Source organism: Pteropus alecto, unplaced genomic scaffold (genome assembly GCF_000325575.1).
Source record: "Pteropus alecto unplaced genomic scaffold, ASM32557v1 scaffold12, whole genome shotgun sequence".
Lineage (NCBI taxonomy): Eukaryota > Metazoa > Chordata > Mammalia > Chiroptera > Pteropodidae > Pteropus > Pteropus alecto.
The window spans coordinates 9,662,765-9,678,537 of record NW_006432669.1 but is presented as its reverse complement, the minus strand read 5'-3'; the positions used below and the strand labels follow the sequence as shown (position 1 = coordinate 9,678,537).

Genomic DNA, 15,773 nt, shown 5'->3' with positions numbered 1-15,773 from the left:
TCTTTTTTCTCAGGATGGCTTTGGCAATTTGGGGTCTTTTGTGCTTCCATATAAATCTGATGATTTTTTGTCCTATTTCTTTAAAAAATGCCAATGAGAATTTGATGGGGACTGCATTAAATCTGTATAATGCTTTAGGTAATATGGTCATTTTTACTATGTTGATTCTTCCAATCCAAGAACACGGAATATTTTTGCATTTCTTTGTATCTTCTTCGATTTCTTTTAATAGAGTCTTGTAGTTTTCATTATACAGGTCCTTCACATGTTTCCTTAAATTTATTCCTAGGTATTTTATTATTTTTGTTGCAATTGCAAAAGAAATTATTTTTTCCACTTCTTTTTCTGATATTAAAGTACAGGAACACTATGGATTTTTGAACATTGATTTTGTATCCAGAATCATTACTGTATTTGCTTCTTGTTTCTAGGTGTGTTCTTGTGGAGTCTTTAGGGTTTTCTATATAGAGAATCATGTCATCTGCAAATGGTGACAGTTTGACTTCTTTGTTTCCTATTTGGATGCCTTTTATATCTTTCTCTTGTCTGACTGCACTCTCTAGGACCTCCAATGTTATATATTATAAAATATATGACATGAGGATTTAAAACTTAGCACTAAATATATAGCATTACTAAAAATAAAATAAGAATATAAACTGGAATAAAGATACATAGGTGAGAAACAAGAAACTTCTAATATGAAAAACTACAAAAATTTTTGATTTAACTGCTGTCCACACATGTTGTTAATAAAGAATTATGAAAAACTTTTTAAAAAAGAAAAGCTACTAATTTTTTTAATACAAAGTTTGTTATCTTTTGACTTGAAACATTTTTCAAGAATAATATTTATTTATAACATTACTTTCAAAAAGGATTTGGGGGGACACCTTAAAATACCTGTAGTGCTATAGTATTTTCATTAATTCAGAACCTATTTTAGCAGAGGTCTTTAAAAGAAAGCAAAAAAAAGTATTAAATATATTATTATGAGAATGACCAAAATAAGACTTTGCAGCCTTAATACATGTACTAGAAAATAAAAAATATTAAAGCTACATTTAAAATCTAATCATATAAATTAAATAATACAAAAATTAAAAAATATATTTATATAAATAAAATATAAAAACAATATATAAACAAAATATTAAAAATATAAAAACAATAAATACAATAAAGTAGACTTGTTCTATAAAGCTAAGCTTATTCTTTAAAATAGTAAAAAAAAGACAACTATGGCAAATAGGCAAAAATGGCAAATAAGAGAGGAAGATAAAAATAAACAACTTTAATAAAAATTAAGAGATGAATTTAAAAAGTAAGATATTTATAAACTACAACTTGGTAAAAATTAAAAAGATTGATAATAACCAGCGTTGACAATGATGCAAGGAAAGACACACCTTAATTAATCTGTGGCTAGGAGTATTAACTGGTAAAAAACTTTTAGAAGGCAATTCGATAATATTCAACACAATTTCAAAAGTTTTGTACTCTTGGACCAGTAATTACTCTTTCATTGAGAAATTTACTAAATAGAATTACTTACTTACACATGCACATAAAGATAAATATACTGCATAGGGTTTTACTACAGTCATTCATAATAGCAAAATATATATATAAGTAATCTAATATCCGCTAATAAAGTAGTAGTTAAATAAAGTAGCATATAACCATTTTATGGAATACTACACAATCACTAAATATAAAAAGGTTAACATACTTATACTTAATAATCTTGAGTTATTGCAACAAGAGATGCAACAGAACAAAATATATAGTAAGGAAAATTTTTAAAAAACTATATCTATGTATTTGTACATATGAATATGTAAAGGAAATGGAATATAAGAAACAAATCAAATTTTGAACTGATTTACTCTAATGAAGAAGTAAGAGTTGGAGGAGAAGGTGAAATGATTCTTTAAAGTTTTTTTCTATATAGCTCAATAAAGTTTGAGACTCAGAAAATATTTTTTAACTTTTGTTTGTGAAATAAAATGTTTAATGTATTACATGAGACAATGTATTATACAAAGTTTAGAGATATGAGACCATAACTGATGAAATTCTACTGATATGTCACCCTCATATATAGGATCATAATATTTTAGTGACAAAATGGGCTTTGAGATCATTTGTTTGCAATTCCTCATTTTACACAAGTTAAAACTAAGGGCCAGACAGGTAATTTTTAGAACAATAGTTAACTAACTATAAGACCTTTAAAAGAAAAATGTAAACCCACAGTTCTCATTAAAGAAGGAATTCTGCAGAAATTCTCAACTATAATTCTTTGAACTTCCAGTAATATTCCTTGTCAAAGTGCTAAAAGGCACTTTGAAGGATTTATTCTCTGTCTCAAGATCCTCAATAATATCACTCTAATCTAATAAAAGTTACTATTCCTCTCTAAAGAACATATTAACTATATCTTTTTCAATGCTTTCTAAGGAGTTTATATAATTGACCCATAATAACTCTATTTCTCTCAGTTAATTATCTTTATAAAGCTCTTCAACATATGTCAAGCTATACCTAAGGACTGATATTTTTTAAAATTCCTAAATGTTTTCTATAATATTAAAAACTTTCTAAAGTATATTTCACTGTATATTCCTCTGAGGCCCTTATAATATAAAGACTTCTATGACAAATTTCTCTCAATTCAGAATCGAGCATTAGTAGTTTACTTCCTAATGGCAGGAATAGGAAACAACTTTGTCCCCAAATCAGGGGACATTTGGCAAAATCCAGAGATATTTTTGATTGTAACAACTGGGGGAAAGGGAATGCTACTGGCATCAGTTGGTAGAGGCCAGAGAAGATGCTAAATATCCTAAAATGCACAAAACAGCCTTCCTCAATAAATAATAATGTGACCCAAAATGTCAACAGTGCTGAGGCTGAGAAACCCCAGCTAGAAAAGGACCTACATAATCCATTGTAGTTTCCTCCTTCAGTGGCTCCTGGAATGTTTAGAGCCAGGTCAGTTAACCCAGTGTTTGCTCTTTCTTCTTCACTTGCCATTTCTCTCCCTATCACATTCCAAAATGCTACAAGATATTCTAGATAGTAATGAATATAATTCTGTGAAAATATCAGAAATGTCAATTTCAATGCCTTTTTAGTAGGTAAAGTTACTTAATTTAACTGTAATAGTGTATTAAATCAAAGGTCAGGTAGTATTTTTATATGTGAAAAATATAACATTTCTTACCTTAAATAGACAGCGGCATATGTATTCATATACCATATGTTTTAATGAGCTGATAAGAGACTGGATTCGCTGTTCTGTATTTTCAAAATCCTATAGATTACAATTTGAAAATTGAACAACCATTAAGGAATTTATAAACATTTAAAAGGCACCCATAGTTTAATCACATTTATAAATTGCTCCTCCAGACTCAAAGCTAATTCTGGAACAATTATCTTTGCCAGTCAAACTCAAAAGACTAAACAAATAAGTGCATCAAACTGTATACTAACACAATAATAAAAAAAAAAATCGATGTATTTTTCTTCAACGTAGACAGCTGTTAAATAGAAAACTACAGGTCCAAAATGGCATCACTTGTGCTAAAGTTCATGATACCAAACCTGGATTTAATACTTGACCTAACTGCAGTTTTGACCTTCACCAGAAATGTAATCTTAATCAACCAGTCTAAAATTTTCTGGTCAAGCACCAGTAAGATAATCTGTCACTTAGGCCCTATTCATCCCTCTACCCAGCCCCTCAAAGGAAGAAGCAATCTGCATGATAAAACCCTCACCATTCATTTCCTCTAAAAAAAAGGTGATGTCTTGGACTGAAAACTCTTTCCTTTTCTTTTACTAACAACTCCCCTGCCCTGCCTCATCCTTCTTCCTATAAAAACCTTTCATTTTGTACAATTCTTTAGATTGCTCTTTTACTTGCTAGATGGGATGCTACCCAATCATGAATCACTTAATAAAGCCAATTAAATCTTCAAATTTTCTTCATTGAATTTTGTGGGGGTTTTTTGATAGTTAAAGTTTTTAATAAATAAAAATTACAATCAATTTCCAATAATACAATATGAAATAAATTTGACCATACCACTTTGTTTCCTACTGAAATTAAAAATACTACATCAATCCAGGTTAAAACAATTTCATTACTTGTATTATAATTACTAACCCAGCCCCAAAACAGTATGACCAGAACCACCCTCTAAAGAATTTTCTCATCCTCAATATAAGAACCTAAACAATCTTAAACTATGCCCTCCAGGCTCAATAAGTATGAACAACAACTTTGATATTGGTGCTGTAAAAATTCATATTCACTTTAGTTTTTTTATTAGCTTCTCTATTTCCATTGTATATGACTGCCATAATTTGAAAAATATCATTAATGGCTATTTCCTTTTATTCATGAAAAATGGCTTGGGTAGAAATGAGGGAGGAAGTTGTTAAAGCTGGTCTTTTCCCTAAGTGTAATGTGAGTTTTACAGCTCACTTCAAGGAACGTTTGGAGAATACATGCCTGGCAAAGTTCAATTCAGGTATAATATTTAAACTAAGTGTTTTCATTTCCTTGTGACTATAATATACAAGAAAAAAAAAACCTAGTTAATTTTAGTAGTTTAATTTTAACATATCTAGGACAAGCGGTGTAATTAGTGAAATTGGTACAAAATATTATGAACTGGCATTTAGATGCATCAAACGTAGGTTTCTGGCCTTGTTAGTAGAATGTCCTATCCAAGAGAGCTCATTGTTTATAGTTCATATGGCAAACACTATTCATTTCACTATCATCAAAGATCATATGTAAAAATGAAACTTGGATCCACTAAAAGATATTCTTGTGACACAGAGTAAAGTCAGTTACAAGATCCAATAGATTTTCAAAACACTGGAATGCAAGGTTTTTTACACTACATATTTAAGATTATATTACTTTGTACCAGTATATACAACTATACACATATACGCATACATAAAGGTCAATGCTATTCAATGGCCATATTATCATAGAACTATCATTACCGAGGAGATACTGAGTTATAAGTTTTTCTAAAGAGTACAAAATAGCCAATATTCTTATTAAGATTAGTTAGAACTGCTAACCTATTTATCAGTTCTCATACCAGTTTAGAGACACTTGACTATAACTTGAATATTTTTTGACTAAAGGATAAAAAGAAATTTAAAATGAACTTATTACTGCTTTCTAAGTAATTTATGAGAAATCTTAATGCAAAAAAAGGTAAGTACAAAGAACTCTTTATCTGCTGACATAATGTAAACCTACACAGTATTTTTGAGAGAATGGACACTGTATACTGTATTTAACCACTTCCTATATGGACATTGTTCTGGTTACTTGTGCTGCGAATATCATATGATTCCCAAATTTGGCAGATTAAAACTGTTTTTCTTATGCTCATGGATTCCTTCTTATATTCATGAATTCTATGGGCAATTTGGTCAGGGCAGATCAGGAATGACTTATCTCTGCTTCACAGTGTCTAGGCCTGCTGTTGGGAGGACAGGAGAATGAATTATGAAATAGCAGACATATATCATTAACCAACTGTCACAGACTATACCTTTTGTTTTTAAATACTTCTACCAGCACAATATTATAAATGGTTTGATTAAATTTAATGTATGTTAAAATTCAAAAATATTTTTAAAACTAAGGGACAAACCACAACTTTTTATTCTTCTACCTTTCCCCTGCCCCTTGAAGACTGGTGTTTGATCAAAGGATATTATAAATACACATGACAGAAATGCTTATCTTTACCTACCATGACTAAGTAGACAAATTATTGCTAATAAAATCTAAATAGACAAAATTTTTGCTAATAAAGCCCAAAGCACTAGCTCTTCATTAAGGACCATTTTATTTCAATTTTGAATGTAATAACAACTTAAAATTAGATATGTTAGTGAAAAAAATTAGTAAAACTTTAATCATCATATATAATCAAAAAAAGATTTTCTGAAATAACTCATTCATGATAATAATAGCCATGACAATGACAAGAATTGTTGTCCTGTTTTGTTCCCTGCTATAAATCCAAATACCTAGAAAAATCCTTGACACATAGTGAGTCTGCAATAAATATTAACAGAATAAATAATAATCTTTCCTCAGAAAAACAAATTTAAGTAAATCTACTTGAACATAAAAATTGTGTCCCCCAATTTAAGAAAAAAAATACATTATTCTCCCCCAAAATATAATTTAAAAAGATGCCCATATTAGTATTATACCAAACACAAAAACTATGAAGAATAATTAGATAATACTAATATGGGCATCTTTTTAAATTAAACTCAAAATGTTAGCAACATATGACAAAAGTTTAATGTCCTTAATATTTAAGAATCTCTTATAACTCAAATTTTAAATATTAATATCACATCATGTAAAAAAATAATAATACACCAAAGAAATACAAATGTAAAATAATCTTATATTTATCTTACAAGTGATGTTTATTTTACAAATGATCAAAGACTTGGAAATACAATAAAATATTTTTCAAATACTTAATAGGACAATTATTCAAAGATATAGAATATCCACTGTTGGTTAAGGTGTAGATAGAAAAAAGCACTCTCATTGCATTAGTTTAATACACCAATAGCATATGTTTCCAAAGGATATTTAGACAATATTTATGTAAAGGCTTCCAAATGTGCATTTTTGTCCCAGTTATCCAAATCTAGGAATTTAATTTAAAAAAATAACTGGAGAAGCAAAACAATGAAAAAAAAAAACCTAAATGTCTGTAGCTGTTTCAAAATATAACCCCTCAAATTTTTGACATCCCTTCCACAAAGAGGTGAAGTTTACTTCCCTATCCCCTGGAATCTGGGTAGATTTGTGACTGCTTCAACCAATAGACTACAACAGAAATGACACTGACACAAGGCTGGATATATAAATGGCAGCCCAGCTTCTGCCATGTTCACCAATACATGTTTGGAGCCCGAAGATGTGATATGGGAAATCTCACTACTCTGTGCTCTGAGGAAGGGAAGCTTCATGGAGAGGAGCAGCAGTCAGCAGTCCCAGTCATGAAGTCCTCCCCAAGTACCAGACATGCAAGTGAAGCCTCCTTTCACCTCCCAAATCCCATTCTCATGTCCTCCCAACAGCGGGCCCAGACACTGTGAAGCAGAGAGAAGTCATCCCTGATCTGCCCTGACCAAAGTGCCCACGGAATTCACGAGTATTAAGAAGGAATCCATGAGCATAAGAAAAACAGTTTTAATCTGCCAAATTTGGGAATCATATGATATTCGCAGCACAAGTAACCAGAACAATGTCCATATAGGAAGTGGTTAAATACAGTATACAGTGTCCATTCTCTCAAAAATACTGTGTAGGTTTACATTTATTGACTTGAAAGTTGTCTACAATATACTAATCCTTTTTTAAAAGACAATATAATACCTTTGATTAAAGCAATTTATGTCCTTTAGCATATTGTTCCCTCCATAAGAATAAAAACCTGATAAAGCAATGTACACTCTTGTGTTCCCATTATCTAGAAAAATAATGGGCACATATTACAGCCTTGAACAACAAGGGTATACAAAGAAATTTTAAAGCTTGTTTCCCCCAAATAATGAGATTATATGGATAATTTCTTATTTTTACACCTTCCTGAATCATGTGTTTTTTAATGATATGTATTACTTAATTTATGCTCAGAACATATATCGTATCTTTTAAGAAGACTATCACATTGGGACAGTTTGTTAAGAATATAAACTACAATTAAGGAGCTAGTTTCTTTTAAATATACTTTAAAATTGTTGCAATAGTCTTTTGAAATATAATTCTAAACAAATTTTCTCAGGAAATTATTATTATAGATTAATCACCTAGTAAAGTGATCTCTCTTACTCAGTCTCAGCTACTGGGTAACCAATAACATACCTGTTTGTTTCGCAGAGCTCGTTGGAAAAGTCGAAGAAATGCAGCCAAACTAAAACGGTACATGTTATTAATTTTGGACAAGTCAGAGATAATGAAGTACATCTTGCTGGCACTCTCAGCCAGGGGTAGATAGGCATCGCGCTCCTGTGAATCATTGGTTGGAGGAGAAAAAGACACCTGAGTACTAGTGCTTTACTGCCACCTAATGCCCACTATGCACATATCTAGCCACAGCCTTACTATTTCTAAATACATCCAACAAATGAAGATGACAAATCACAGAATTTCATAACTAAAGGAATTGCATAATATAGTTTTTATTTTTATGAAACTGAGGGCAATATATTTTAAATACTTCTCTACACCTCAGATTGCAAAGCTAGAAGTAGTTCAAGGGTTGATCTTAATGAGGACCAAGAGCACCTGTATTAGGGAAAAGAGATAAAATGGAATGGTAAACAGCTGTGATCAGAGAGTAAATGAAGCAATTTTAGACTTCAAAAGAAAACTAGTTCAGTAATACAAACAGGCATGGCACTACTGGGCTATCCCTGCAATAAAATTAGAACTGTGAACCAAGCCTGTGGGACTGGTGTCAACAAGAACACTGACGGAACTAGAGTAGAGAAGACTGTAACAGGAGTCCGCATTAAGATAATAAAGTTCCTAACATTGTTCAACATAAGCATAGAAAGAGCGAATAACCACAGGGGCTTTCGTTCTGACTGAAGATAAAGGATGATAAAAATGAGAGGATCATAGGATTAAATGGCCTCAAGGTTCTGAATGGAGCCTCAGTGGTGCTCCATGTCATTCTGATCAAAGCACCAGGATTACAAATGTGATATTGGTAAAATTATGTGTGTGATTCAGCAATTCCTGTTCAGGAAAACAAGGCCCAGAAAGTTCAAATTCCTTTTGATGTAGAATGACAGTCATGACGTCTGGCCAAGTTTAGAGTAGATGGGGTAACTGGATTGGGATTGAGCTATAAATTTGTTCTTATTCTGGTTTCAATAGAGCTCTTACCCAAGTTAAGAAAGTAATAATATGTAATTGTAAAATTTGAGTAAAGGCTGAAAAATATTGAAATGGAAATCTAAGAAAAGTTATTGAGGTGAACAGGAAAGAATTAAAGGACGTCAGTGAGGGCCAAGGTCAGTTTTGAGCCTACAAATTCATAGTAACATTAATCTGCTTGGTTGTATGATTTTCTTCAAGCAAAGTTTGGTTTCTAGGATGTAGGGGACAAAAAGATATATTGTACTGATAAGGAGTTGGAATTTTGCAAAAAGAAATATTTTAAAAAAAGTAAATAGGATTTTAACCATTTGTAAAAAATATAGTTCAGATCATCACAATCACATAGTCCAGGATAAGTAGAAAAAAAATGTTTTTAGTGGAAAAAATAGCTTATAGCTCTTTTAATTAATATATTTAACTTGCCTTACATTGAAAGAATGACAAAGATGCTTTAACAGTCATTTTCAATATGCTCATTTTCAATTTCAGTACAAAACTATAGCTCTAGAACTTTGGATAACATTATACTTAAAATCAGTAGGACCCAGCAGGGCATACTGACCAGCAGTTCTTATCCTCGATGTCCCCAACAACTCATCAACCTCTCTATTATAATAAGATTCATACCCGAGGCTGTGGTTTTTTGAATAGCTTTCTCTTTTTGCAATCATTATTCTCCCAAAGTCCTGAGTCTACATTTTTAATTATATTAACATAATAGTTTAAGAAAACATGATATAAGATCACAAAGAAGGAAAAATTACCTGATCAAGGAAAATTTGGAGTTTGTAAGATTCTTTAAGTGACTCTTGAATAAGTGCACTGCTTGCTTTTGTCTGATTCAAAGATTCAATCAAATCTTTATTTTCCAAAATATTGCCTTGAGATGTAGCAAGTGTCTATAGGAAAAAAAAAATTAACATTATTATACATATTAAAATAATCAATCAAAAGAAGCACATATTAACTATCATGGTGATGTTTATGGGAACTTATGCTATTTTAAAAGAATTTCAACATTTTATAGCCTTTAGGAATAATATAGTAAATCATTATATGATACTATGTCATCAAAGTATTGCATATATGTTAATTTTATCAATTTAATAAAAAACTACTTAAAGTTACAGATTAAGCCATAATTTCAAGCAACCTTTTAATGCTTCTTGAAATTCTAAGCATGTAACAGATAATAAAAAATTAGTGAAATACAAAAAAATATATATATCCTAAACAATAAAGTTTTACCTCTAAAAGAGATTCCTCAAGCTTGGCTAACTGTATTTTCTTATCTTCTTCCTGTTGTAATAGTTTTGTTTTCTGTTCTTCTAAATCAGGTTTCTCATGTTGAATCGTTAAAGCCAACAGCTTAAAAAAAAATTTAAGGTCAAATTTATTCTAGTGATAAGGTTCAAACAAAACAAAACAAAACAAAACAAAAACAAAAACTTCCCGCAAAATAGGCCTTGTGTTTGACCGACTACTACAGGTATTATGACACTATGTACTTCATTTAATTCTAGTTAAACATGTGAGACACCTTCACAATTATTTCTGACAAAAAAGAGGTAAAACAAATAGTTAAACTGATCGATAAAATGTTAAATATTATAGGAGAGGTATAAGAAATTACATTAGTTAACATAATATGGAATATTTAGTTCTACAATTAGATTACACATATAAAAACTATGGAGGCCAGTATGTTTTTAATGATAAGTATTCATGTAAAGAAATGAGTTATCTACTTAAAATAGTATACCATTAAAATCACAATGAAATACCACTTCACACACAAATAATAGCAACTGTTGGTAAGAATGTGGAGAAAGTGGAACACTCATACATTGTTGGCGAGAAAGTAAAATAGCTCGGCCGCTTTTGAAAAGTTTGTTAATAAAAATGTTAAATATAGAGTTACCGTAAGACCTAGCACTTCCACTAAAAAATCATTAAATTATACACTTTATGTGGGTGAATTATATGATATGTGAATTTAATCTTAATAAAGCTGTTTTTAAAAAATGCTGTCAAATTCTTAATTTTGAAACTTTAAATTAGGGAAATACACTGGTATATCATAAAATATATTCATAAAATATATAATTCAAAATCTGCTATATAAGCATCTTCATTTACCTTTTGTTGAAGACCTAAATAGCCAGTTTCAGCAATTACTACAGAGCTCTTAGATTACAGAAGCAATTTCGTCAATTAATTCTAATAAGTTTTGAGTAATTTGTCCATTGTTTTATTTATAAGAAGTATCCTCTAGTAAGTCAAAAGATATTGTTCATAAAAATGTGTGGTGAGCCATATGACATGGTAAGAAAAATATTTTTAAAGAAATTATCTTTAAATTACAATATAGTAAAAATTGTAGCAAATATATGTGCTATCAATAGTAGATTTTTCCTCTTTTGATTTATTATAGCAAATATATGTGCTATAATAAATCAAAAGAGGAAAAATCTACTATTCTTAAGTGAGCAAAAAATAGGATGATACTCAAAAAGTCAACAGATATATTTTGCAAGAGAAAAAAATGAGCGATAAAATATGTAAGTAAATGTCTAGACATGAAAAAACTTTTTGAAATTCATGCAGTAATAAACCATTCACAAATAAAGTGAATTCAAAGATGCATATCCTCTGGTGGAGAAAAAAAAAGTTATACTGGGAATCAAAGATCCTCAAATAGCTAACTAGGTCAATCATATGCAATTTGCACATTTAAACTTCAGTTTTTACAATTAAAAAAAAGTAGCTGGTCTTAATCTCTATGATCCTTCTACCTCTTGAATTCTACCATATATGACAGAAATAGACTGTAAAGTTAAAGTTACACCGGAAGAAGGAGTAATTTTCGTTAGCAACAAATATTCAAGTTAAACACAAATAATACATGAAAGAAAATCAAATGCTTTATTCTAATTCGCAAGTATATTTTCAAAATATTTTCAAAAAATTAAATGCTAATCGGTTTAACAAAACAGCTTCCCACTCGATCTAATGAATATACCAAACTACATAAGATTTCTAAAATGAATGATGATTGATGTGTACCTGTCCTCGTAATCCACTTCTTGTTGTAGTAAAGTTAACCTCAGTGACAATGGAAGCTGCATCAGGGGGAATAAAGGGATTTGGATTTCTTGTTGACAAAAAAAGGCGGAACTCTTCATTGTAGTCAATAATTTTGTCACCGATTTGTACCACATAGCGTGGTCCTGTTTTTTAAAAATGACACAATTAATCAGCCTGAATATTGTGAATTTGCTACATGACATTAAAAAATATAATCTTCTAGTATTTCTAAATAGTTTGTATTATAGGCTTTTCAATAATGTCCAAAAGATAGCAATAGTTAGGCTACCCAAGATACTATTAACTGGAATGCTTTATTAATTGGCTCTCATATAAACAATTACAAATAATGTTTCATTAAGAGGATCCTGGGATATTAAAGCATCAGAGGAGTATCTACTTACATTCAGTGTGGTTTTAATGTTAACTATATGTTTCATATTCCAAATTTTTATGAAATATAGATTAGAAAAAATAGTAACTCAATTATATATTAGTCTCTATTTCTAAATCCATCAGTTAAAAAGTGTTTAGTGTACTAGCATTAAAGATGGAATACTTGAAGACAGAATGAACTGGTAAAAACCTAGGATTATCAACATATGAGTAATTACAAAGATAATCATTAATAATATCAAAAAAGATTTATTCAGACTGCTATACACAGGTCATTCATGACAAGAAGTTAAACTAAGAAATAAAAAAGTTCTGCTTTATAGAGGAGTATACTCTAAAATTTTAAAAAGTGATTTTCATTATATAACATACACAGAAATGAATCAACAATTATAGCCATAACGTAAAATTTTAAACTAACAAATACTTGATTTTTAAATATAAAATACACATTTTCAAAGATTATTTTCGAAGGTCAAGAAAAACACTGTAAGGAATTTTTGAGAACACTAGAATAGATTTTAAAATTTTACTTAAAAACTTTGTTAATGTGAAAAGAATTCAATAATTACACTGTAAAAGAAGATATACAAATATCCAAAAACCAAAATCAAAATAATATTGAACTTTAATCATTATCAGAGAAATACAAACTTAAAAGCCCAACGTCATAACTCTACAATAACTGGAATGACTCAAGAAACCTTAGGAAGAATAAATGCAAAGAAAATCAATCCTAAGGACATAACAGTCAAACCACTGAAAACCAGAGAAAAATGACACATCACTTACACAGGAGCAACAATAAAACCATCAGGTTATTTCTCAACAGGAATGATATAGCTATAAGATGACGGAATAAAAATTTTTAAGTGCTAAAGAAAATAACTATTAACTCAGAATTCTATGTCAGGCAGAAAAAAAAAAGTCTCTCAAAAAATTAAAAGTTTGTTTCCACTGGGCCTTCATTAAATACGAAAGTAAATCCTTCGGATAGAAAAAATAATCCAGATAGAAATGAGGAGATAATGGAAAGGCTGGGAGAATTTAAGAACACTAGAAAGGATAAATATGTATAAAACAAGATTTTAAACACAATTATAACATCATGAGGAGCATGACAATGTATCACAATAAAACTGTAAAAATAGGCAGGGAGTATGTGGAGTTAAAGTACAATACTGAAAAAGTGGCAAACTATCTGCATTAAAACAATAAGTCAAAGATGTATATTGTTACATGTCGAGTAAGCATTTAGAAATCATTAAACAATTGATAAAAAAACAGGTTAACTGGAAAACTATATCAGTTATTACATGAATTGATTAACTGTATTGTTATATTAAATATTAATACTGCACAATGAATAAAAATGCAAAACTAAATGATATACCACTTATGAGGGATATACTTTATAAACAAGACCAACAGAAAATTGAAAGTAAAATAATGGAAAATAATTACCAGGCAAACACTAGCCCCCCCACAATTTTTTGTAACCATTCTAATATCAGACTCAAAAAGTTGAGGTGTTTCTGGAGATAAAGAAAGACATTTCATAATGATATAGAAAATAACAGAACAGGAAGATATCAAGTTTCAAAATATGTATGCATCTATAGTTCCAAAGTATTTAAAGCAAAAAGTGACAGAACTAAAAGCAAAATAGATAAATTCGGAATCATAGATTTTATGATATTCTCTCAAAACATGATATAAAAACAAGAAAGCAAAACAAAACAAAAACAGTAAAGACAAGGAAGACAATATAATTAACAAACTTGACATAATTAACATTAGAGAAATTAAAACAACCATAAACAAAATTCACATAATTTTCAATGTACATGGAATTTTTATGAAAATTAACTAATGTCAGATCATAAAGAAAGCTTCAACAGGATTCAAAAACTGAACACTTCAGAATAAGTTCTTTGATCACAATGGAGGTAAACTAAAAATCAGTAACAAAAAAGTAACTAAAAAATCTCCAACTGTTTGGAAATTAAATAACACCAAAAAATTGCTAAGTAATTTATGAATCAAAGAAGAAATCAAAACTTGTGGTATGAGGCTAAAGAATGTAGAGGGAAATTTATGGACATAAATGTGTACATTAGAAAAAAGGAAAGACAATACCAATATTTTTTAATTTCCATCTCAATAATCTAGAAAAAGACCAAATGAAATCTAAGGAAAATAGAAAAGAAATAATAAAGAGCAAAAATCAGTTTAAAAATACAACAGAGTCACAGGGATGTAATCTACAGCATAGGGAATATAGTCAATAATATCCTAATAAATTTGTATAGTGACAGAAAGTTGCTAGACATGTAGTGATCACTTAGTAAGGTATACAGATGTCGAATCACTATGTTGTCTACCTGAAACTAATACAATATTGTATGTTAACTATAATTTAATTTTAAAAAGGATTTTATAATATACTGTTTCAAATATAATAAGCAATTATCTTTTTCATAATTGTTAATAAAAATATTCTATCAAAATTAAAATTAGATATATGTGCGAAAAAATAAAAATACAATTAAAAAAATCAAAGTTAAAAGTTGGTATTTTTAAAAGATTACTAAAATTGATAAACTCTTATTAAGACTGATCATGGAAAAAATCAATATCAAGAAAAGGAGACATCATTACAAAACCAACTGAAATTAAAAAGTTTTGAGACATATAAAAATATACCAATTCATGTGACAATTTGGATGAATGGACAAATACCAAAAATATATATATATATAACTTAACCAAAGCTGACATACACAAAAATATAGACTATTTTCTATATTCTGAAAAGGCCTCAATTCTGGTTTACTGACATTTGCAATAAAAGGCAGATCATCATGGGAAACTTTGCATTGTCTTGGTAAAAAGGTATGGAAATGTTATAGGATTTGGACTTAGGTGATTTGGGAATGGTTCAAAGAAAGTGTGATTTTTGCTGGGGGATGAATGCTATCAGAAAGAGCAGATAATTCTGATTGGTATCTTAATTTTAATCTAGAAAGTAAGAGAAATGGAGTAAAACTAATTATTGGTAAAAAAAAAAAAAAAAAAGTAGAAGCCACTCAAATTATCTGGAGGAGAAAGATGTTTAGTTATTTTTGTAATATGGACAGTATTTCTGTTTTTGTGCTCAAACGTGATTATGGTCAGTGTGACCTGTCTGATGTTGATGCTGCAAAATGGTTGACATTCAACGGGAGAACACCATTGCTAAGCCGTTAAAGCTGGGCCAGCTGCCAGCCCACACTTGTCGGGTGTTGCTCTTTTTTTCTTCATTTAGGCAATGTACAAATAC

General features: G+C 29.7%; 1 protein-coding gene across 2 annotated transcripts in view; it reads right to left on the bottom strand.

Moving 5' to 3' along the window:
* Positions 1-15,773, bottom strand: part of DYNC2H1 (dynein cytoplasmic 2 heavy chain 1) — a 258,081-nt gene that overhangs the window by 123,943 nt on the left and 118,365 nt on the right. For both annotated transcript variants that reach the window (XM_025043743.1, XM_006907520.3), the window contains exons 66-70: positions 12,035-12,198; positions 10,217-10,336; positions 9,733-9,867; positions 7,946-8,089; positions 3,230-3,319 (exon numbers count right to left, since the gene is read on the bottom strand). In XM_025043743.1, the coding sequence (XP_024899511.1) occupies positions 3,230-3,319; positions 7,946-8,089; positions 9,733-9,867; positions 10,217-10,336; positions 12,035-12,198 (653 nt within the window). The remainder of the gene's footprint in view (positions 1-3,229; positions 3,320-7,945; positions 8,090-9,732; positions 9,868-10,216; positions 10,337-12,034; positions 12,199-15,773) is intronic.